Raw genomic sequence first — 22,454 nt, forward strand, 5'->3', positions numbered from 1 at the left:
AAATGCAGGTATCTGGGCCCCACCCATTTCCACCTTACCTGCTGCAAGTGCTGTTACAGGCCCTGGCCTTCAAAGGCCAGTGAGAGCATCCATTAGCAGAATACACTCAATAAGCAACATGCTTGCTGAATAAGCTGAGGCTGCTCTCCCAGGCCACTGTTTGTGTCATACCAGCATTCTAAGGAGACTCCCATCTCAGGATGATGCTTCCCAGTTCCCAGAAGCTGGAAGCCCTCCCCCAGGTAGCAGGACCCTAGTGATGCAGAAGGCAGGGCACAGGGGTGACAGCTCAGTGGAGAATAGCCAAGTATATGAAGGGGTTCAGTTAACAACCCAGCATCTCCTTGAAACCCTCCCTAGCTACACTGATGAGAGGCCAAGCTCGAACATGGATAAAGTCCCCCTCTCTCTGGAGGGTCATGCAGGGAATTCCTGTTCCCCATTAATCCCCTGTGGTGAGATACTGGTGTTGATGCTCATCCCTGCTGTCTCGCTCAGGATGACCACCTGAGCTTGTCCCTTAATCCCACAGGCAGCCAGATACTCTTAGAAAGAATCTGGAACAGGGTAGCTTTGTCTCTCCCAACGAGTACTCACATTTTCTTTCTTCTCTTTCAGATTGGAGCGCAGTGCTATCTGGAGTGCTCAGCCCTCACGCAGAAAGGCCTTAAGACTGTCTTCGATGAGGCAATCCTGACCATTTTCCACCCCAAGAAGAAGAAGAAGCGTTGTGCAAAGTGCTACAGCTGCTGCACCCTTGTGTGAAGTCACTTGGAAAGAAAAACGAGAAGAGTTCAATGAAATAAAGCAGGTTAGAAAGGCAATGATGGTCACATGCAACTGAAATGGGGAACATGACCAGAAAGGGGTCCTTCTTACCCAATATAGGAGCCCTCTGTTCTGTGAAACCTCCAAGCTGTATCAGACTAGGCCAACTCATGTCTATGTGCTTTCCTAACCCTCCAGAGTTGTATGCAGCCTGTTCCCACTACTGCAGACTGCACTGAGCCAACAGAAACCAGGATGCCTGCTCCTGCTTGACTCTTCACCTTAGGAATGAGGTGAAGGTGGTGTGTGGAAAAACAAAGAATAAAGGTGGTAAAAGAAACAGGAGGAACTCTTTTTGTGTCCTTAAGCAAGAATTGATCAAAATTAGGAATCTGCAGTACTTAGGATTGAATCTGAACTGACTGAAAGCACATGGAGATATGTAAAAATCTAATATGTAAGATATACACTATAGGTAGGATGTACTTTTAAATTACTTTTCTTTTATAAGACTTGATAGTTCAGGATATACTTTAGTTTGTTCAAACCACATGGAAGCAATGGTGGAATGATTCCAGTTTGTTTTCACTTAATGATGAAACTTCACAGTGTCAGGATGTTGTTGCACCCAAGCTATCAAAATGGATCAACATTTACCTCTAGACTTAGGAATGTTCTTACAACAGAAAAATGCAAATAACTATATTTTTACAGGGGAATGTTCAGGCTGAGCCATGTTTCCATAAGCTGGGAAAGGAAGAACAGAGTTGTAGCATTCACGTACTGAAACAAAGAAATTTTGCCACCAAAGAATATTGCCCTAGACGTGAAATAGCAGTGTGGAACCATCTCCCGTCCAAACTGAGACCATGAACAAGACACATTGCCGTGGCAACTGAAAATTTACCTTAGAGATCAGCTGGATTTCTACATCTCACCCAGCAGACAAAAATAGTAAAACCCCAAATGCCAAAGGTCATACTGACTTCAAGTGCCTTAAGGTGATCCAACTGCCTTACGATTATTTTTTTTAATGGAGTATCTCATGTAAAAAAACTCATCAAAGTGGAGTTGTAAACATGTTGATTACTTGTAGTCTTCTTCCTCCCACTCATCCCTTCTTTCTTTGCTCCCGTTTTTCCATCTTCATTACTGCGAGTGCTGTTTAAGTTGCATGGCTGCAGTGCACAGGAGTGAACTTTCACATGAGTCGCAGATAATGGACTGTAGCCGACAGCACAGAGCTGGGAAGTCCAGACCTTAAGGGAAGGGAAGCTGCCTGTTAGCTCTCTTTGCTGTTGAAGAAAGCGTGCCTTTTCACTAAAGCCTCTCCAGGGACCCTGTACTTTTGCACATCATAGCAACACAGACACTTCAGAGGTGAACTCGAAGGGCATCTTGTTACCTGCATCTGCCTTCGGGTACCCTGGCAATGCCACGAGACTACCTTGTTATGGATTTCATTCCCCAAGTAAAAAATCACAGTCCCAGCAAATATAGATTTCAAGAGCTCTGCTGTAACTCCTTGCAAAGCAGTGTCTGTAGTCAGCGTTTCCAGAAGTGCCAGGAGTAAGCAAGTGACAGCAGTGCACCCTGCCAGCCCAGGGGCACACGTTCTGTGCCCCCCTGCACCCCATTTCAGGGGACTGCCAGCCCACTCCTCTTCAGAAGCACAGTAGCATGGCTGAGTACACACATGCAACCAGAAGAACTCTTGTCATCAGTGGTGAATTATAGACCCAGTGTTATTTGGAGCGATTAGTGACTTCAGCGGGACTACAGGAACCGCACCCTTGGCCCAGAGAAGGGAACAAGCATGATGCAGTGCCCAATCCTGCAGTCATCGAGGTTCATGGATCCAAGCTCCTCCTTTAATACAAAATTAATTTATCGTGGACACCTACAGAAACCAGCTCTGTCACCCCAAAAGGTTTCTAGGTAGAAATCAACAGTTCTCTCTGATAAAAGTGAACAAATTCAAGGCAAACACCATGTTGCAGTTCCCAGCCAGCTTTCACTCACCATTTCTTTCCCACTGCATACAAGCATGGATGAAAACAACGCTGTGCTGAATCAAAGACAGACAATAGAAAGATTTCCTCACTGCTGGTATTTTTGTGCATATTTTATATTCAGTTTTATTATGTCCCAGACATTTGCTTCAAATAGACTGGCCGATATATCATAGCACAGCTCAGAGCGGACAGTGCTGAAGCCCAGTGAAGGAGTTCATGTTGTGCTGCAGAGGCTGTGTTGCCGCTCCCAGGCAGAGCTGGGACACCAGCAACCAGCTGAACTATAATGCGTAGAGAGATTCTAGGGAAGTATGAGGAAAATGAGGAGTGGATTAAATAAATAAATATTTAGGTAAAGTTTGTTGGTTTACAACATGACTAGAATTCCACTGAATCAAAAAAAAAAAAAAAAAAGCTTTCAACAGATTTCAGAGAAAAATTGGGCTTCAATGTGCTGCCATTTCCTTATGTGGAAATAAAATAGGATGATTCCTTTGGTTTAGCTCATGTAGGTTGCTGTAGAGCGCTAGCCTATATACAAGTCTCTGGTTAAAGTAAGTGAAGTCTGTTTTAGTTGAAGCGCAATGCAAACACTAAGGTTGGAGCTGCCAGATATTCTTAGAGCTTCACAAAATAGAGAGGAAATAGAAATCCAGACTGACAGCTGAGCTTGTCATAAAATAATGAGCACACTGAAAAAGTGCAATGTAGCATTCCCGGCATGCATCAGAGAAAGTCACAAATAATCAAATTATATTTTTGTGTGCCACTGAGTATCAGAGGTGTCTATTAATACTAGTGGGATGACATAGGATAAGCATATAAAATAAAAAAATCACATAGGAAGTTGTAGCATTAATGTAACTGCAGTGGTTTGAGGGAAAATAATTAAAAAACATACGGTGATGTAGAAGCTAAAATGCTACCGTCCTGATACATTAAACTGCAGCACCTTGCACAAATCATTACACAGCAGCAGAAGCAGATAGAAAAGTATTAATATACATACAAAAAAATGACTAGCCAGGGTTTTATTTGCACTTACCAACCAAGCACATCATGTTTGTGAGGCAGTAAAATTTCAAGTTTTTCAAGCTGACTGTGACAAAAATTTGACATGTAGGAGCAGCAAGGGAGGGAGAGTGGACACAAACCACTGAGAAATGGCCTCTGCACTGCATTTGTTATTAATTTCTCTTCCAACGAAAATAAATGCTTTTAAAATAGCCATGTTTCATGCAGGTCCCATAAACATTATTCCTGTGTTAGGTTATGTACGCACACTTACCCATGCAATGTGGCAGTTACTCAAGGATCTGCCCTGTTACACTATTATTTGGGGGAGGCAGGAATAGTACAGACCAATAGGCTTTAGAAAGGGATTATAGGCAGATGTAGGGAGACTTATTGACTGTCTGGAAAGTCATACCTAATACCTTTTCTAAAAGCCAACAGATGGTGTGTGAACAGGCAGCAAAGCTTATTTTCAGAAATATCAAAACACCAGACACAGTGCAAGCACAGACATAAGGCAACAGATACAAACTTCGAGTTACTTTCAAGCACCATTAGTAACAAAAAAAGAAAATCAATAAAGGATTGCCAGGTGAAAGGAGATGGGTTTTCTCACTGTAAGATGAGCTAGAAGTCAAACACTGACTTCACCTTCAAAGGAACACAGTTGGGAGAGTTGTAAAGGCTATAAACCATCCCAGGTACCTATTGGACGATGTCCTCTTAATGCAATTGATGTCAAAACCTTTCCTGACAGAGCTGCCTTTGCTAATCGTCTGCTATCATTTCAAAAGCACTCTCGACTTACAAGAAATCTGCTAGATCCTGTAAAACCCATGTCCTTTGGCCTCTTCTTAAACCTTAATGCTCTACCAGGAGTTGTTAACCCAAAGTTGTAGTTTCAGAGTTCCCAGAGGGTTTTCATGCAAACTCCTGCAAGGAGATATTAGAGATATTAGGTATTAGAGAGCTATCTCAAGACATTAGAGAGTCGTTATCACATTAAAACAACCTACAGATGCCTCTGCTAAAACACCAGACCAGCAGAACTGGGCAATCTTGTGCTATATCACCACATCCAGCATGACCTGAAGGACATCTCACAGACTTCCATAGCTTGTCCTGTGCCTCGCAGAGCTCATAAAAGTTGTGGAGAATGCAGAAACAAGGCTCTAACCCCATGCACGTCCACCCAGGAGCATTTGTTCAACCGGGTATAAGTCCCATGTACTTACAGCCTCCAGGAGTGGTGGGGAGCAGTTCTCAAGAAGAGCTCCCCCTGGATGTCCTATGTGCCAAACGTTCCCAGACCTTCTCTCTCTGCCCTGTAAATATCTACTATTACAGTAGTATGTAGCTTATGAAGAACAACCAGCTACGAGCTCTTGCCTTGCATTGCCTTGAATTAGGCATGATGTGAAACTTTCCTTCAACTTCCACATGAGCTGGTCCTGATGTAAATCTTGCTTGTTGGAACTGCAGGACTCTGAGTCCAGCATGACAATTAGAACAATCATTTCAACAGCTATCTGATATTTCTCATCTTTTTTCTCTTTCAAAGCACTGCTTCAGTTCAAATAAACACAGAATTAAATACAGCGCTGCATCTGAATATCCAGTAAATTTATTCCAAATACTTTTGTTAAGGGGGCAGATTTGGACAGTCTTCCTCATACTGAAGAGCATCTTACTTCACAAAGAATTGTCCCCAACTCCCTCATATCTCCTTCAATCCCAGTGATGCAGCTCGTGTAAATGAGGGAGGCTGCATATGGCCACTGGTGACCTGCCCTTGTAGTTAACGTGTAACAAAATCTCTTCTAGCTGCTCTAGTGTTGGTGGCCTGTGTCCCCCCATTCCCTGCACACTGTACAAATCACCCGGTGTTCTGTCATGCTCAGCACCACGATCTCTCTGGTATCTGCCATCTCTAAGGAAGTGTGGCAGAGAACTCAAGAAGTGAGTTGGGAAAGGAGACAAGCCTCGGGCATGCTACTACACAAACCAAGCAGGACTCCCCCAGAAATAATCTCTGCAATGCAACTCTAGGCAAGTGGCTAAAAACCCACCCCAAGGGCAGGAAAATCACTGTAGCAAACAGAGAGCAACAGGAAACAAATATTTCCCTATCAGTGACTATCCGTTGATAAAGATGCATGGACTTCACTTCCCACCAATGGCATGCTGTCAAGATCCCAACCAAGATATTGTCCCACATCTTCAGAGACCTAATTTGAGAATCCTTCACAGAAGCTTGGGAAAGGTTGCAGAAGTTCTTGCAAACCATTCCTATTGCTGCCTCCCCTCATCACACCCAACCTCATACACAACAAGCGATACAGTGGCCTATTACACCAATGCTACGTGCCTAGCAGATGTGTTTTCACATGCAAGCTGCCGTGTCCTTGCAAAAATGTCCCTCTAATTCAGACAGGAAAGATGGCCATTTCCTTATATAACTTGCTTACAGTCCGTGACCTTTTCTGTAGCTTTTTTCCCAAGCGGCACAGCAAATACCTCTTGATTCACCATGCTGAAACTTCAGCTGGATTAAAAATAAATTGCAATGGCATCAGTCTGTCTCAAACCAGGCTTGTATAAAAGCACATTTGTCTTCTCCAACAAAGCAATCAGCATATGGTCATGTTGGCCCAGAGACCATTTTTTCAATAAACAGGTAGAATGAAGAAATCTGGCTGCACGTGCCTTTTTCCCTGTATTTTCCTTTTCCCTGAAGAGGATTTGTAATGTGTTTTATCCTACATAAAAAAACAAATCTGGAAATAACAGAACGTTTTTGTGATTCACAACTCTATAGGACTGGGTGAGCATCTGCTCTGACAGGAGGTGAGCATGGAGTGACCTACGTCAGATAACTTCTAGACACATTTGAGCTCTACATAAAAATGAAGACAAATCTCTACTATAAATGTTTATTTTTCTCTTAGTGAATAAAGACCCTCTGAAAGCAGGAAAAAGCCTCCCACTGATTTCAGTAGTGGCTTGTGATCTCAGCTGTCTTCACCTATCAAAACAAAACACAAATAGAACTATTTTTGCATTGAAAAGCTGGGACAAAAACACCGATTAGAAGTAATGAATGCAATAGAATAGCATCTACACTTCTGCTTTGGGGAAGAGCTGCAAAATCAGGGCCCAGAGCTGCAATTAGTCAGTTCGATCCTAAAACTTAGATTTCATTTTAAGGTGTTAAGGGGACTCTCGTAACTAAGATGAAAAAAATCTTCAAATTCTCTTTGTTTCAGTCAAAGCTTTCAGAAACATGTGAATAAGAATCTATTTTTCCTGGGCAGTTCCAGGAACTCCACCAGAACAGCAAAAAAAAGAGTCAGAACCTCATTGTAAGAGGAAAATGAGCTCACAAACACACATATCACAGAGCAACAAGCAAAAAATCATATGAATTGCTGTCAGTGCTGAAAAATCTCTTTAAATTTAAAAATGTGTTAACAAAAATAATGTTGAGCATGATCCCCACCCCTTCAAGAATGTGCAGACCATAATGCAGTGTTTGGCTGCTTCTTCTAACCATAATATTAGGGTGGGATTTTCAAAGATGCTGTAAGTTGGCTTCATTTCAATTCTCATTAAGACAATGGAAAATTTCAATGGGATCTACACATGACTAATGTGGAAAGCATTTGAGAGTCTTTACATTTCTTCCTTTCCAGTCCTTTATTGTGGCTGACCAAGCTTTGAGCACAGATACACTGAGCCAGGTCCAAGAATCTTTTATACCTTTTGGCTGCTGGTTGTGGACTCCTGAAAGAAGTTAAGCATCTGGAGACCTTGCTGATCTGATCTTTAGCTTGAGCTTTGGAGTCTGGATTTGTAACTCCTCGTTTCAACCACTACAGAGGCTAAAGATGAAAATTATTACATTAACAATGTAATATTCAAGACAAATGGTTGTCTTTGCTGGGTTTGACACTGCACTCGTTGCTGTCACTTAATTTCATCTCATCCCATTCAGGATGCCAGATTTAATGTTGAGTTTGATTTTGCCAAAGATCAGTTTGAGCTCTTGCTGATATCAACTGTGGTGAATTTTGACTTTAATCAGAGGTTAATGAATTCAGAGTAAACAGTTGTCACCAGTCTACAGTTTCCACATCTTCCAACAGAACAGTTATTTGTACTGATAACACATAGAAATTTTTGTCTGATGTCTGTCAAGGTAGTTTGGGTGTAAACCATATCCACAGTATGACTGCCATAGTGTCTCTCCCAATACTTTTCCCCAAAATAGGCAGCTGCTCTTAACTGCATTACAGAACTGGCAGGTGTAAACTGCCTTGTCAGTATTGAGTAAATGAGCCCAAACTTTCCCCAAACTTGTAAATATTAATTCATTAATAAGCAATAACATAAAGCTATGTGAGAGGGGAAAAGACACTGGCAAAGTCTTCTTTGCTCATGAGCAGAAGTGATCTAAGGTGGTGAGCCCAGGCTGCCAGGTGGGAAATGCTACAGAGCAAGGCACAGCATGGTGCCCGTGCTGCCCAGCAAGTATGGTGTGAGCCTGGTGTGGCACGAAGCCTTCGTGGAGTCACACCGGGATACCCAGGGCTCAGCAGCACCACGAGAACGGGAGAGTCTCAAAGAAGGCTGCAGAGAGGAGCAGGGAGATGGACGAGTGCAAGGATAACTGAATTCAGTTTAACCTGTTATGATGTTGATGCACTTGTAGAATACAAGCATTTCACTGCAAAGAGATTCTCTGCTCCCCTGAGAACACAATGACAAGAAAAGGTCTTTCCTTTCTTTTTGCATAGTACTTCAGCAATACTTAAAAGTAACAGTGCAACAAGTTATTCTAGTTGAGTTTCTGAAGGAGATGTAATGACCTCAGCACAAATCAGGACCTAACTCATCATCAGTCGGTTCTTAGCAAGTTAAGAAAAACAGTCATTTACTTTACCTGATGTGAGCAACTGAATTTTTCTGTCTTAAAGGTTGCTGTGTGCAATATCGCTGGAGTATGGGGCTGGTAAAACCAAAGGATGAGTACTAAAACATTATGTCTGACTTTTGAGTGGTATATCTTTTTTCAAATATTAACCAAATCTTCAGAATCCACGTTAAAGCAATAAAATTTCAAACCAAGGAAATTCAGCTTTCCAGCAATTGTGTTTTGCATAGTTTAAAAATCATGTAAACTGTATTTGTTTCCTACTTACATCACATGATTCTGTACTCTTTTACTTATCCTCTTTTAAACATGTAATTATTGTATATTGTAACTGCACATTAATATCATCTATTGTACATAGTTTATTTTAACAAAATAAATGTATTACTAAGTATTTTGACAGCATCGTTTTGTGAAGGTATGGTGCTGTATTTATTTTCCCAGATGTTAATCACATATAACTTTCAGGACATTTCAGGTAGGAAAAACACATACTAACATATAAGGCTGCTTTTGGATGGCTCTGGAACTGCCTGCACCTTCCAGGGTTGCCTTTAGAAAGTCAAACAAGAGGGGTTCCTGCAGCTGAACCTCAGCAGGCTTAACTCGCCCCTGCCTGCGGCACGCACTCACAGAGCAAATGGTGCCAAGGTCTATTCCTAATAAAAAGACACTGCAGCCCAAATCCCTGGCTGTTATAAATGGATACGTCCCCAGAGGAGCCAGGACACAGCATGTGCCCTGTAATATATCTGATTTACCTGCCCCTGGAGGAAGTTGGTATTAGTCACCAGACTTCCCATGGCCAGATTTTGTCTGGGAAGAAGCAGCGTGGAGGACCCACACATCTGGGGTTAACAACAAGGTGCCAAATGCATCCTCCAGAGCAGAAACTTCCTCAAGTGCTGCCTGCTAAAGCCGGATGGATATAGCAGGGGAAGGACAGCTCTCTACAGCCCTGATGCTTTCACATTTCCCCGAGTCCCTACTGTCCGTGGCAGGATATTGGGCGAGACAGCCCCTTGCTCTGACCCAGGGTGGCGGTTCCTATGTTTTCATGTGAGTACAATGAGAGCAGGGTCCCCCAAAGAGAAATCCAGTCAGTGCAGGAAACACACGTCCGAGGAGAGTTCCTGCCCTCCCTCTCACTGTAACTCAGGTTTGAGGACAGAGTAAAATGTTCTGACTTGTGTTGTGGTCAGTCTGGCTGGGCACATAAACTGCAGCACGGGAATGAGGCGAGCTGAATGTCAAGACCCAATGGACTTTTGTAACCATCATATAAGAGGAAAGTATTGTGAAAAATCAAAGCACTGCTCAACTGTGACTATTACTGTTCAAGTTAAAAGAGCAACAAACCTGAGAAACAGAGTGCTGTGCAGGTTATAGATATAACTCATCACAAGGGACTTTACAGCCTATACACTCCAAAACACACTCTGTGTGTGTGTGTGTAAATTGGCTGTATCATCACTCCCAGTGTCCAAAAGGGAAACTGAGGCACAAAAGGATTTGCCCCTCTTCACTTGGCATGTTTATGGCAGAGCCAAGAGCCAAATTACAGTCCCCAAGTGTCACAGTCATGCCTTCTCCATATCTGTACCTTCTCCTTCCCGAGCAGGCAGATGCAGCCACCTCCTTTCTTACAGAAAGTCTTTCACTGCAGCAGGTATTTCAAGCTGGGGCTGCAGAGCTGTGAATGCTTCAATGCTGAGGCTTTGCAAAGCAACTTCTCTCTCTCTCCCCGCTTTGCAAGTACAATTCTCCCAGGGAGTTAAATTTCCCCTTATACATGTAGAGCAAAATTTCCTTCCCTTGCATTTGGGTAGCTCAAGTCATGCAGATTAAACATGCAGTGGCAAGTGACACTTTTAAGAGATCCATGTTGCATTCTGTGAAAATTTTTTTCATATGGTAGTGGTCAGTGTCCAGGTGAAAGGGACAACCAATGTGCTACAAAAAACGAGAAGGGGTTTTCACGGGAGAGATAGCATTTGAGAAGCAACTGCCTCTGTGACAAACACTCCTTGCAATGTTATGCAAAGACAGAGGGCTGTTTAACTACTTTGGACAGGTGGGATGGTGAGATGTAAATATGTGACTTTAAAGAGCATTAAAATGCCCCCAAGGAGATGCAGGTGGCCTGGGAAGGGTCTTCTCATGCTCTGAAATGTGTGGGCAATGTTGACAGCCTGCGAATTCTGAGAGGACATACCATCCCAGCTGCAGTATAAAGGATGTGAAAGCCAAAATACCCGGTCACAGGTATCAAAATTAGTGGAAATTTAATAGAATGAAAATCAGTAGAACAATTACTTGTGGAAAAAAAAGCCCCAGATTTGTAATTATCAGCAACAGGAATGAAGTTGGCTCCCTGAAAGTCACTGTTGTGTGCCCACTTGTGGGAACCCAGCAGAGATGGACGAAGAGGGATGTGTACCAGTTGAATGGGTTGGTGGGCTTTGGCATTGGCTGTACTTTTGTTACCCACAACAAATCCACAGCATTCACTTTTGCACTCCTCCTTAAAAGACCATCTAGAAGTGCTAGCTTGGTTTCAGTCAATACATCCTTCCCACTCTTCCTCTGCCGCCCCCCAGTCTGGCTGCTACTGCATCAGTCAAAACCCTCTTTCACACCGTGCAGTGTTTTCTTCTGAACACTCACTGAGGTTTCTACTGTCTCACCATATCTAGGTACAGCCCATATTTCCTGTTGGCTGCAAAGGAAGGAATTTTGCCACTTTCTAACCCTACTTCTAGACCTGAGACTACAGCACAGCCAGACTCCACGAGAGAAATCCAACGAAGTAAATGACTTCCCATCAGCATCGAGGAGATGTTTTGCAGGTGTTCACGGCTCTGGCAAAAAGCTTGCAGGAGCTGGTACATATTCTACATGAGAAATCTCTATGCATAAATAGAGGGACAAATTGCATTCAATTGCTTTCATACTACAATTTTGAGGTTTATTGAGGACACAAAATAATTTGCAGGTTTCCCATAATAGTTGTGATGCCAGTTAGAACAACAACAAGATCAGAGGAACTGTGAGATACAATTTGAAACAAAAAACAAGGACTTTTTAAAGGGCAGTTAAACTCTCCATCAGCAGAAAACTGTTCCTGCTGCTGTTTGACACAGCAGTCTCTATTCAGAATTACAGAAGGCAGAGTGATAAAATTACCTCCTTCCTACTCAACCACAGTTCAGCTTTTAAAATTCCACAGACAAAAAAAATGATGGCAACTAATAAATTACAGGTTAAATTAAATCTGTCGCAGTGAGGATGGGACACTTGGGGAAGTTTCAACCACACATTCCTGGAAATGAAGGTGACTGCATCCAGAAGACAAGACACTTAATTGAAGGGAAGGCAGGTGCAGATATTACTCTCAGCAGTGATTCTCTCCTAATGGCTATCTGAGAAGGTGTCTTTGTTTTGTAAGCTCCTGTGAGCCTCTCCCACTTGGCAAATCTTCCTACCTTCACATAATTTTCCATTTTGTTCAAGGGAAAAAATGAGGGAAGAACATGGATCTGTCCTGCATGTGGGAACCAGAGGACAAAGGCACTTATTTGGCTGTGGTCACTGGGGGGCTGTTGCAGTTGCTCTCAGGTGTCCCCTAGTTTGTAAATAGTCGGTCTGAGGAGGTGTGAACCATCCTTGGGCATGTCTGCTCTCTTTCCTGCCCTGGGCTTGTCTCGCCCACGTTGGCCAAATTACTAGCCACCCCATGGCTTTCCTGTGAGCACGTCTGGCTGCCCCCCAGCTCTGTGTGCACCCTCAGAGGAGCAGGTCTCCACTGAGCTGAGCAGTGCAGGGAAGTGTGAGAACACCCTTTGTAGCCCCCTCTTTTCCACCACCTCAGCCAGGGGCTTGCTGAAACCAAATCATGACTGTCGTGTTTTGGCTTGGTCCCTCTAGCTCTGGAAACTGTCAGGAGAGACTCCTTGGGCTCTGCAGTCTCTCTGATTCTACGTGAAGTCAGTTATCCCTTCTATCCCTGGACAAAAACAGATGGGAAGATATGCACTTTTGGCTTTACAGATTTAATGTGGGTTTTTTTGTTGTTTTTTTTTTTCCCAAGGAATTGTCTCCTGTGAGGCAAGATTTTTTTCAATAGAATAGCTCCAATTAAGCAAATCACTGAAATACATGCTTAACTGTAAAAGTCCACTGATGCTAAGCAAAACACTTCATCATGAGCTTAAGTACTTTGCTGAGTCAGGGCTGCATATGTATTTACCTTAATTTCAAGGTAGCAATTTGAATACCATTTCCATTTCATTGGCCTTAAGGCCTTTTCTTTGGCTGTTATTCCTGATAGACCTTAGGGCAAATAAAACTAACGGTGGGGATGAGGTGGCGAAAATGCGAAACCGCATTTACATTACTGGGAAGGAGCTAAAACCCAACATGAATGAAGAGGCTGTTAGATAGGTGGTAATGCTGCTGTGGCCTGTTTTCACCCCCCAGTGACTGTTTAGCCCATGTGCACTTTGTGCATGAAGAGAGGTCATATAGTGTGAAAAGACTGTGAGGAAGGAAACTTGCTTTTTTTTTTTTTTTTTTTTTTAGCCACAGGATTTGCTATTCTAAGACTGTGTACTACATTTCTACAGCAATAATGCTTTGAGGAGAGGGGAGTATGAGGAGAGGGGATTAAGCCTCATCTGCCTAGAAAAGTCAACGATTAGGAGCATTACATTGTGAGATCAAACTCTGGACTGACTTACACTCTCTGTAATGCTGGTGGTAGCAGGGATAGGAAGCCAGGGAAGAATCTGGTCCCCCCCTCACCTGATCTGGGAAAGGAGAGCTCAGGCAGTCTCACATTCCGTTGTGGCAGTGGAGCAGATGTCGCAGTCACAGCGGATGGCCACCGGGTAGGTGTAGAAGGGATCCACATCAAGGGCACACTTGGGCAGCTTCACGGTCATCTTGGTCTCATTGTAGATGCAAACATGATGGTAAGACTCGATGTAAGGTGGTTCCAGCACCGGTTTCTGTGGGGGAGAAATGCTGGCCTCAGGCAAGAAGCCAGTCAAACATCTGGAGTCCCAGTTTCCTCAAGGGGATTAGTGTAAATAGGGGAGCCACTGGATCAGGTGGAAGGGGCCATGGAAATAACTTTTAGATTACATCCTTCAACACCTGCCTCTTGGAGCCTTGCCATGGAGGAGACTGGGTGTATGTGCGTGTTTCTCTTTGTTTAAAGCATAAAGCTCCAATTAAGGCTGCTTGAAGAAGACAAAAGGCCATCCAAAAAGCTGCTTTTCAGCAGAATGCTTGTGTTTCAACCAAAGCATGTTTGCCAAAAGCAGCTGCTTTCTTCCAAAAGGACAGATTTTCCATCAAAGAAAATGCATTCTGCTGGAAACCCTCCCATGTGCACAAGCTGCCTGAAAGCAGAGGTGCACCCAGGTGCCAAGCGGCTGTTTTTTTTCTCAGCCACACCAATCTTCCCAGTCAGGCTGCACATCCCACAAGGCCCCGTGGATGTACACCATGGGGGATGCACTCGGCACAGCAGCCAGCATCGAAATCTGCAGTTCCTCATGAGAAAAACAGCTTGGCCAGAGATCTCAGCCATCAGGAGACGATGGGAGCCTGAAGGCCCTGAAACCCACACTCCCACGTGGTATCACAGTGGCATTGTTTGCACTGAAAAGTGAATTTCTCCTTGACAGGGGCACCCATTTGCAAAGACTCCAAGAAAGGGCAGTGCAAGCAGGAATGGAAGTCCACTGTCATCCTCTCCCTTACACAGATGCAAAACAGTGTAAGGTAACACAGCCAGGAGACATTTTAATTTTTCTTCCTTTCCCTCTGTGCTGTGCAAACAGCCTGCCCTGGGAACTGAGAATGATGGCATGGAAACAAACAGATGCAATGTTTCAGCAAGAAGATATCCAGACACTCTTCCTCTTACCAACTCCCCATCCATGTGCACCACCATGCTTTCTAGAAGCTGTTGAGCCTACAAGCAGATGCATTCAGCTACATCCCAGTGATACTGCATTATGGTAAGAAAGTCTGCAAGGTCTGTGCTGTCAGAGGAGCTTGAGAGTGGAGGGAACTGGGAAACAAAAGGTCCCTCAAAGGAACATTATCCCACTGGGGACATCTGGCCACCAGTGACCTTTCCCCTCATCCTACCAAGCAGTGAAAGAGAGCAGTAAGAGCTGGCACACAGACCCTGGCCCCTCCTCTGGTCACTTATATGGAGCCCTTGTCTTCACGTGGACAAAATCCCTCTGGAATCGCTTGAGGCTTTTCTGAATAAATTAAATGGGTCTGGCCCCTTGAGCCTTCCAGTGGCAGAAGGCAAAGATAGCCAGAAACCTGTTCTCTGAAGTGTGTGTAGATGTACTTATACTCTTTTTTCTCCCCCTGTATGCCCCCAGAGCATAACTATTTCATAGTTAGAAAGGGCTGTGACTTAAAACAGGACCAAATTAGAAACAGCCATTATGTCTGGGATTTGCTTTTTGGAACAAAATATATTACCCATCAGTTGGGAGCTCCATCTTAATCTCAAAGGAATCTTTTCCAGTAAAGTAATAAAGACCTCTTCTTCTTAAGTGTTCGAGCTGTAAGAGGCTTTCAAATTGCATAATAAGAGTATAACATAAGTGCTTCATTAATATCATCACAGGATGTGCATCCCCCTTTGAGGCAGTGGAAGGAGGGAGGGAACAACTGCCAGGGAACACTGATGATAGTGGTAGCAAGGAGGTCGTGGAGAAAAACACAGCCCTTGCCTGTTCAGCAGATTGCAGTAAGCTATGCAGTGTTTTGTGGGTTTCTTTCAAGGACTTTTCTTGAGGTGAGAAGCACCCCCTAGGGATGTCGGTGCCAGCCAGCCACCCTCAGCCCTGGGCACAGCCTCACCTCCCAGGTCTCACAGTGTCCCCAGCACACGTCCATTGTCACCCGCAGTCCCCTGCAGCCAGGTTTCTTGGCCAGGAAGGTGAACTCTCACGCAGTGCAACTGATGAAGGTCCGCAGGTTGATGGCAGAGGTCTTGAGCATGCCCCCAAAGCTGGCCAGCAGCAGAAGAAGCAGAGTGCCCAGGGTCACACAGTGGAGCTTCATGCTGATGCAGAAGGGAGAGAAGGGAAGTGTTGGGCGAGCCAGCATAGTCCAGGAGGCAAGACATGCAAGGGCATGGGCTCAGCTTGAGCTGGGACCTTCCTCCCCTCTGCCATACTGTTCCCCATCCTCATTTAGCCCTAGAGATGGGCAGATGTACAAATGAGGGGTCACCTATTCCCAGGAGTAGAAAGCCTTAGTGAAAAGTCTGTAACAGAAAGAATTGGCACGCAGACTTTCCCTGCAGAGCAGTGGGGTTTGCCTGGGAGAGATAAAGCCACCAGCCAGCACCTCAGACCCACTGAAATCTCCATATTGCAAGTTTGCTTTGCAGCACATGCCCTCCTGCCATCCTGTCTGGCTTGCCCTGAGCTTGCACCAGGCCAATAGCCATGTCGGCCTTTGGTTGTTCTCTCAGCACACACACATGCTGCTGGGCGAAGACCCTGGCAGTACTGGCCCTGTCAGGGCCATTCTGGAGGGGCTCTGTCTGTCTGTCTGTCATGCACATCTGTGGGAGGTGGCGGGTTCCCTGCTTTGCTGCATGGGGGGAAAGCAGCATGGCTGCAGCTCCATGCATTCAGCAGGGTTAGGTCTACATATAACACCATCATTTTGACCCAAACACTTAATTCTGGATTTATCCCACTTACCTTTTACCCTAAGTTGGGAGCCAAACACCCCTGAATTTGTGCTATAAACTCAGCACCTCCAGAAGTGTTACTGGAGTTGCCTTTACCAATTCTCTGACCACTGGGTTTGTACTGGTCCACTCCTAGGGCTGCAGCCAGAGGCTGGTTGTCCCTCCTGCACACACCACCCTACCAGCCAGCTCAGACCCAACTAAGGCTGCTAAGCTGGTGAACGGAGCTCGTAAAACAAGAGGGGACATGCCCAAGGTGAAAAGAGAGGCTTAAACTCACACCTTCTAGGCAGCCCAGCACCTGCCACATCCCTCTGATACCTGCTGCATTTCTGTCTCAGTGAAGGAAGCAACCAGCCTCTCTGGAATACTTTGTCAAAAAAAGAAGAGAGCTGGAAAGTAACTCTAAGCCACAAGATATATTTAATACTTGCATTGCATTTGAAAATGTCCACCTAGAAACCCCAGACTTGACATTTAATTTTGAGGAAGTCAGCTACTGCATGGGGCAGACAAACTTGTGTTCATTGGCCTGCATCTCAGCTGGATAGACTTGAGTTAAATGATCTTGGCCTGCCTTTTGCCTGACTGATGTTTGAGTCTCTAGGCTCCTGTTAAACCAAATGCTTTAAATTAGCTCAATCAGAGTTTTAGATCAGCACATGAAGTTTGCTTCATATACGTTGCCATGCATACAGTCTTGCATGTGGCTAAATGAGTATATGCTTATATATAAGCTTCAACAGAGAAAAAAAAGCTAAAATTCTTTATTTTTAAAAGCAGACATTGAGACCAAAAGAGACAAACTTCAGAACATCTATTCTTTGCCACTATAGCAAAACCTGCTGCTTTATTCATGAGCAGGATCCATGACATGGAGCAAACACAGAAGCACACTCACCTGACTTGTTGGAGTCAGATCTCCTTTTGCAGTTTTAAATTGCAGATGGTGTTTCAGGACGTCAGAGTGAGCAGCAGGAGACCTGCACGAAAATCTTTGTCAGCTTTGTGCTCAGTAGGTCTCCCTAGCAGCTGCTACTGTGTTGCTTAATTGCTCAAATTTATAGAAAGGGTCTTGTCAATCAAAGCAAGACAGAGGCAGATCCTTACTTGAACTACCACAGGCATCAAAGTCATTGACTGTAGAGCAAGCCTCTCCTTTCCAACAGCGATTAGCTTGAAGGGTTTCATAACATCATCCCTGAGACAAAAGAAGTATCTTGGTGAGTGAAATAATGAGCATGCACTGGGGCAAAATGGATCTTCTTTTCCATAGTGGAATTGCAACACCTTTGTGAAGAGATTGGAGGCTGGCTCTGAAATCATCATTACCCCCCCTAATTAACAAGCCCTGAATAAACACCCTGAAGGGAAACTTTTTAAATATTTGTGCAGACAAACCCCTGAATTTGTCAACTGCATAAGACTTTTTCTTTTTTTTTTTTTTTTTCTCGATTGCTCTATACAAGCAAGGGATCAGGGAGGAGGTGTGAGTTTGCAAGAAAAGCAAATGTTCTCTTGACAAGCCAGGCAGCTGTCACAGGTAAGTACCACTGTGCAAAGGAAATTTGGAAATTGTGTCCATTGCCTTTGCCACGCAAACACAAATTTCGGCTTTTCATAGGACAGGGAGAAGCCAAGGAACCTTAGTATATGGAAAACCTGCTGGTCAGTGAGTTCATAGAAGATGAGCGGGTGACAGAAGTGCAGCCATAAGCTCACACAGTGACCTCGGGAAAGTCACCTCCCTTCCCTGCAGCTGGACAGTGACTTCCCAGCGCTGACTGCTCCAATACCCAGGCAGATCCAGAAAAGCCAGAGCCTCTTCTGTGATTACAGACACCTCGGAGTGATGCTGTTAAAGGCAGCCGCAGCAATACAACCCAACCCTGCGAATAGAAAACACAGAGGAAACCTTGATTTAAATAAACTCCATCCTACAGTGTTTTAGAGAAAAACAAAACAAAACAAAAGCAAAACAGCATCTGTTGCTGTCCAGAAAATGCATCTCTTACCAAATATGAAACAGTGATTACCGCGAGTATCAAATAGGAAACAGTGATTACTGCAAATTTCTTAATTTACCTTAGAAGTATCACATGTATACTTCTGGTGGGTTGTATTCCGGCCTGCTGTAGTATGAGCTACAGAAACCAGCAAATGGACATTGAGGAAGTGGGATACTGAAGCATTCAAGACCAGATGAGGTACATTACATAGGTGCTCTCCTTTTTTTCAGGGTGAATAACCATGGTTCAGGGCCCTTGTTTCACTTCCTAGGTCAATAATGTACATTTGGTGCAGCAGCAGGACTCGTGTTCATGCTAACACCTCCTGGGAACCCACAGATCACTTGCTGTGTTTTCCTTTTCAGCTTGGAGCCACCCCTGCTTGGCTGTTTTTCTTGCTACTATGTGGCCCTGCTATTTTCCCGATCAATAAATTACACTGGTCACACGCACACAAGCTGGCATGTAAAACACTGGTTACCCCACCCTCAAGATTTGCCTTTTATGATTAAATTAGGAAACAGCGATTGGAAGAAAAGAAAGAAGGAAGCAATTCTTTTGTCCACAGCCAAACAAGACTTGCACTGACACTTCAGGACTTTTTGCATAACCAAGAGTCACTGTCTCCTCTTCAGAGATGGTACATGGCAGCAAAGCTTTACCTAAGCTTATGGGAAGTGTTGGTGTCTGCACCAACACAACCAAATCAGACCATCATCCCCACTTTTCTCCTTCTTTCACATTTTTCCTCCCCTACGTTATTCCTCCTAACCACATACTCCTAATGCAGCATCACAGGAGGTCCCTATCTGGGCTCAGGTTTTGCCAGCCATACAAACACTCTGCCCTGGAGCCTGCAGCGAGACGGCTAAGCTTTGCACATCCAGATGGGGAAGCACCCAAGTGCGGGTCATTCTTGAGCCATGAGTCTCCAGGCATGACATGAGTCTTTCCTTCCAACCTCAGCCCCCAGGCCTTTGCAAACACCTCCTGAAACAAAGAAAAGCAGCACGCGTTAAGTGCTATTGCCATATGGACATTATGACATGGGAAACAACTTCTTTAGAGCTTCAGAAAGTTAATTCACTTCACAAAAAAAAAAACCCAACGCACCAACAAACAAGCCTCAAGCCAAAAATAATTTTTTTTTTTTTGCAAGAAGGGAGAAACGAAGAAAGGAACAGAATTTTTACTAAAAATTTTAAAACTGTCCTGAAGCTGGAAGGGAGGGGATGTTTAAGATCTTTCTTATTATTCTCACTCATTATCATTCACAGTCTTGCTAGCAGCAAATGACTCCAGCTTCAAGTGAAGACCTATCAGGTGGGACATTGGAGAAGGAATGTTGAATGGAGGTATTATAATTGTCTCCACAGACAGGATCACCAGACATGTCGTGGACACATTTTTCTTCCATTGAAACTAATAGGGAAAAGCAGGAGATTCAAAGCCAAATCAGATCACGGAGAGGTCAAGAGGAACAACGTCTTGCCACAGATCTAAAAATATCAGCAACTTACCACAAAAAAACCTTAAAGCTTTTTTGCAGTAGTTTTTGCTGACCAAAAATAGAGCTAGAAAAGAAACCTTTAAAGGCTTTTTTAAAATGTACAGTTTAAAAGTTCCTGACTTGCAGAGAAAGCAGGTAAAAGTGAAAATATTGGGCATAAGTTCACTTTATTTGATTCTGGAAATGTGCCAGCAAAAATCAGCCCAAGATTAGAGACAGGTACAGGAAATACATGCCAGATGGCAGATCAACCAGTCCTGACAGATCCCTTTTCTTCTCTGGATTAGAAAAACAGGTGCTGGACTTTTAGTTTGTGTAATTCAGTTTGGATTCACTGACTTCAGCTAACCGAGATTCTGTTCTCTTATCTCCATTTCTACTGAATAACCTCATACAGGAGAACAAAAGACAAATTGCAGACTCTCACTTATGTTCTCTTGTGTCTGTTCATGGGACAGACACCAGTTTCTGAAGGATTTGCATCATGTCTCATGAAAAGCATGAGTGTTGGCTTACTCGCAGGCAGAATTTTGTTGGCTTATTGTTTTGTGGGGGATTTTTTATTTAATTAATAAATATCCCACCTACACGTACACTTGGCTTTCAGTGTACATCAGAAATTTAAAAGCTGCATATTTTTTCTTTCCCTGGATCTTTTACATTGATTTGAAATAAAAGATGACATATAGATACTTCTGAAGGTGAATATGTACACCACTTACCTGCGTGTTCGCTGTTTGAGACATGCAGGAGGAGACAGGAACAGATTGACAAGGGGACAATGTCTCACGAGGATTGTGCATCCACTCATCCATTCAGGTTTGTTCGGCTTTTCCTCTGAATTCTGGACAGGCAGAACACAAACATCAAGTGTGAAGGTCAAGGTGTCAGAGTTATGAGTACTGATAACTTATGGTCTTGTCTGTTCCTCAGCCAGTCTCAAGTGAATGTCACCAGCTTTGCCCTAAAGCTGCCACGGGAGCCTGCTGCAGCTCTCCACTATGTGTAACATCAGTGGTTATAAAGTATTTGTGGGCTTAAATCAACCAATTCCGAGCAAATCCTAAGGGGGAGCTTTGGACTTCTCAGCAAATCCTGAGAGCCCGTGTTGGACTCCCAGTGACTCCAGTTGCTCTTGGCAGGACAGCACCATTCCCAGGTGGAACCTGGGAGGTTCTGCCAGCAGGGAGGATGCTTTGCTCCTGAACTGGCCCCTTACTGACCTGTCATTGGAAGAGGTCCTGATATTCAGCCATACGCTCCAAGAAGCTTTCTGAAAAACAGCCTCTCATTCAAAACACCTCTGGGCTTCCAGCCTAAAACATGGGGGGCTCCACAGCTGCATGTGAAGAGCTTGGACATGCACAAGCTCTTCACTGCCTTCTGGATATGGTTTCATGCTGTCTTTCCCTATCTCCTCTCCCATGCACAGAAAACAGAGCAATACCAGGTGCTGTCCACTTCAACATCACATAATACTCCCAAATTAAAATTATCCAAACAGATAAATTAATATGAACACCCCAATTCTTAGCCATGCAGGGAATTTTTAATTCTATTCCTTTCCTTCAGTGATGACCCTCAACTTCAAACATGCCCTAATGTATTTTTCCTAGTATTAACCATCTACAAGGAGTATTTATTTACTTGTCTGTATCCTGATTAATTCACAACTCAGAGAGAGAAAAACAAATAGTGGGGGGAAAGGTGAGAGCTTATACATAAGTGAAGGAATATTGACAATGTTTATGTCAATATTTTCTGTAGCATTTGGAGTAGCTTAAAAAAATTATAAGCACGATTTTAACAAAAAAACCCCACCAGGTTTTCCAATGAAAAATTACTGGGTTTCATATTAGGTGCCAAACTTCTGGTTTCAGATAGAAGCCATAGATTCATTTTTTTCAACCTAGCATGACTGGTTTTGCCCCAGATTTCTAGGTCTTTCTACCAGAAGTAAAATTTCCCACAAAATTTTATGGAGAGATGAATAAAATGATAAAAACATTTTCAGTCAGCTTCTTGTGGACAAAAACATTGCTGAGTTTGGAGGAGAAACTGAAGAGCAGTTTGTGGATGTCATACAAACACTCTTCTTGAGATGCCCTGCCAAGTAAAGCAATGGAAGAGGGTGTGGAGGGGACAGGACCTCAGATAGCTGAGATAACGTTACTGTGCAAACAGAGGCTGGAGGAGGAAGTGTGTAGAAGTAGGCAGGGAGGTACCGTGAGGAACTGGGAGTTAATGGACTAGAAGTTTGAATTGGATCAGTCACGGGAAAGGAGCTAAGATGTGCTATCTAATGAGACAGACCAAGAGAAGCAACAGTGTGGAGTAGCTGCACATAGTAAGTACTGCAGAGCATCACGCAGGCAGCTGACAGGTCAAGAAGAAACTGGTAGCCATTCAGGCAAGCCAAGCCAGTGACTGGACAAGAGATAAAACGCACTGCACACAAGAGAGG

At 43.9% G+C, this 22,454-nt stretch overlaps 2 protein-coding genes across 6 annotated transcripts in view; one reads left to right on the forward strand and one right to left on the reverse strand.

The window, feature by feature from the left end:
* Positions 1-9,135, forward strand: part of RHOJ (ras homolog family member J) — a 63,130-nt gene extending 53,995 nt beyond the window's left edge. For 3 of the 5 annotated variants that reach the window (XM_074908838.1, XM_074908841.1, XM_074908842.1), the window contains one exon: positions 619-9,135. In XM_074908838.1, the coding sequence (XP_074764939.1) occupies positions 619-765 (147 nt within the window). In that variant the 3' untranslated portion in view covers positions 766-9,135. The remainder of the gene's footprint in view (positions 1-618) is intronic. The other 2 variants (XM_074908839.1, XM_074908840.1) reach the window with 2 other exon arrangements.
* GPHB5 (glycoprotein hormone subunit beta 5) lies at positions 700-17,779 on the reverse strand. The gene is given in 5 exon segments (XM_074908843.1): positions 700-770; positions 13,534-13,739; positions 15,628-15,832; positions 17,373-17,454; positions 17,582-17,779. Coding segments are annotated over 2 exon segments (390 nt in total). The 5' UTR covers position 15,832; positions 17,373-17,454; positions 17,582-17,779; the 3' UTR covers positions 700-770; positions 13,534-13,553.
* Between the last annotated feature and the right edge of the window lie 4,675 nt (positions 17,780-22,454).

This window comes from Athene noctua, chromosome 6 (assembly GCF_965140245.1).
Source record: "Athene noctua chromosome 6, bAthNoc1.hap1.1, whole genome shotgun sequence".
Lineage (NCBI taxonomy): Eukaryota > Metazoa > Chordata > Aves > Strigiformes > Strigidae > Athene > Athene noctua.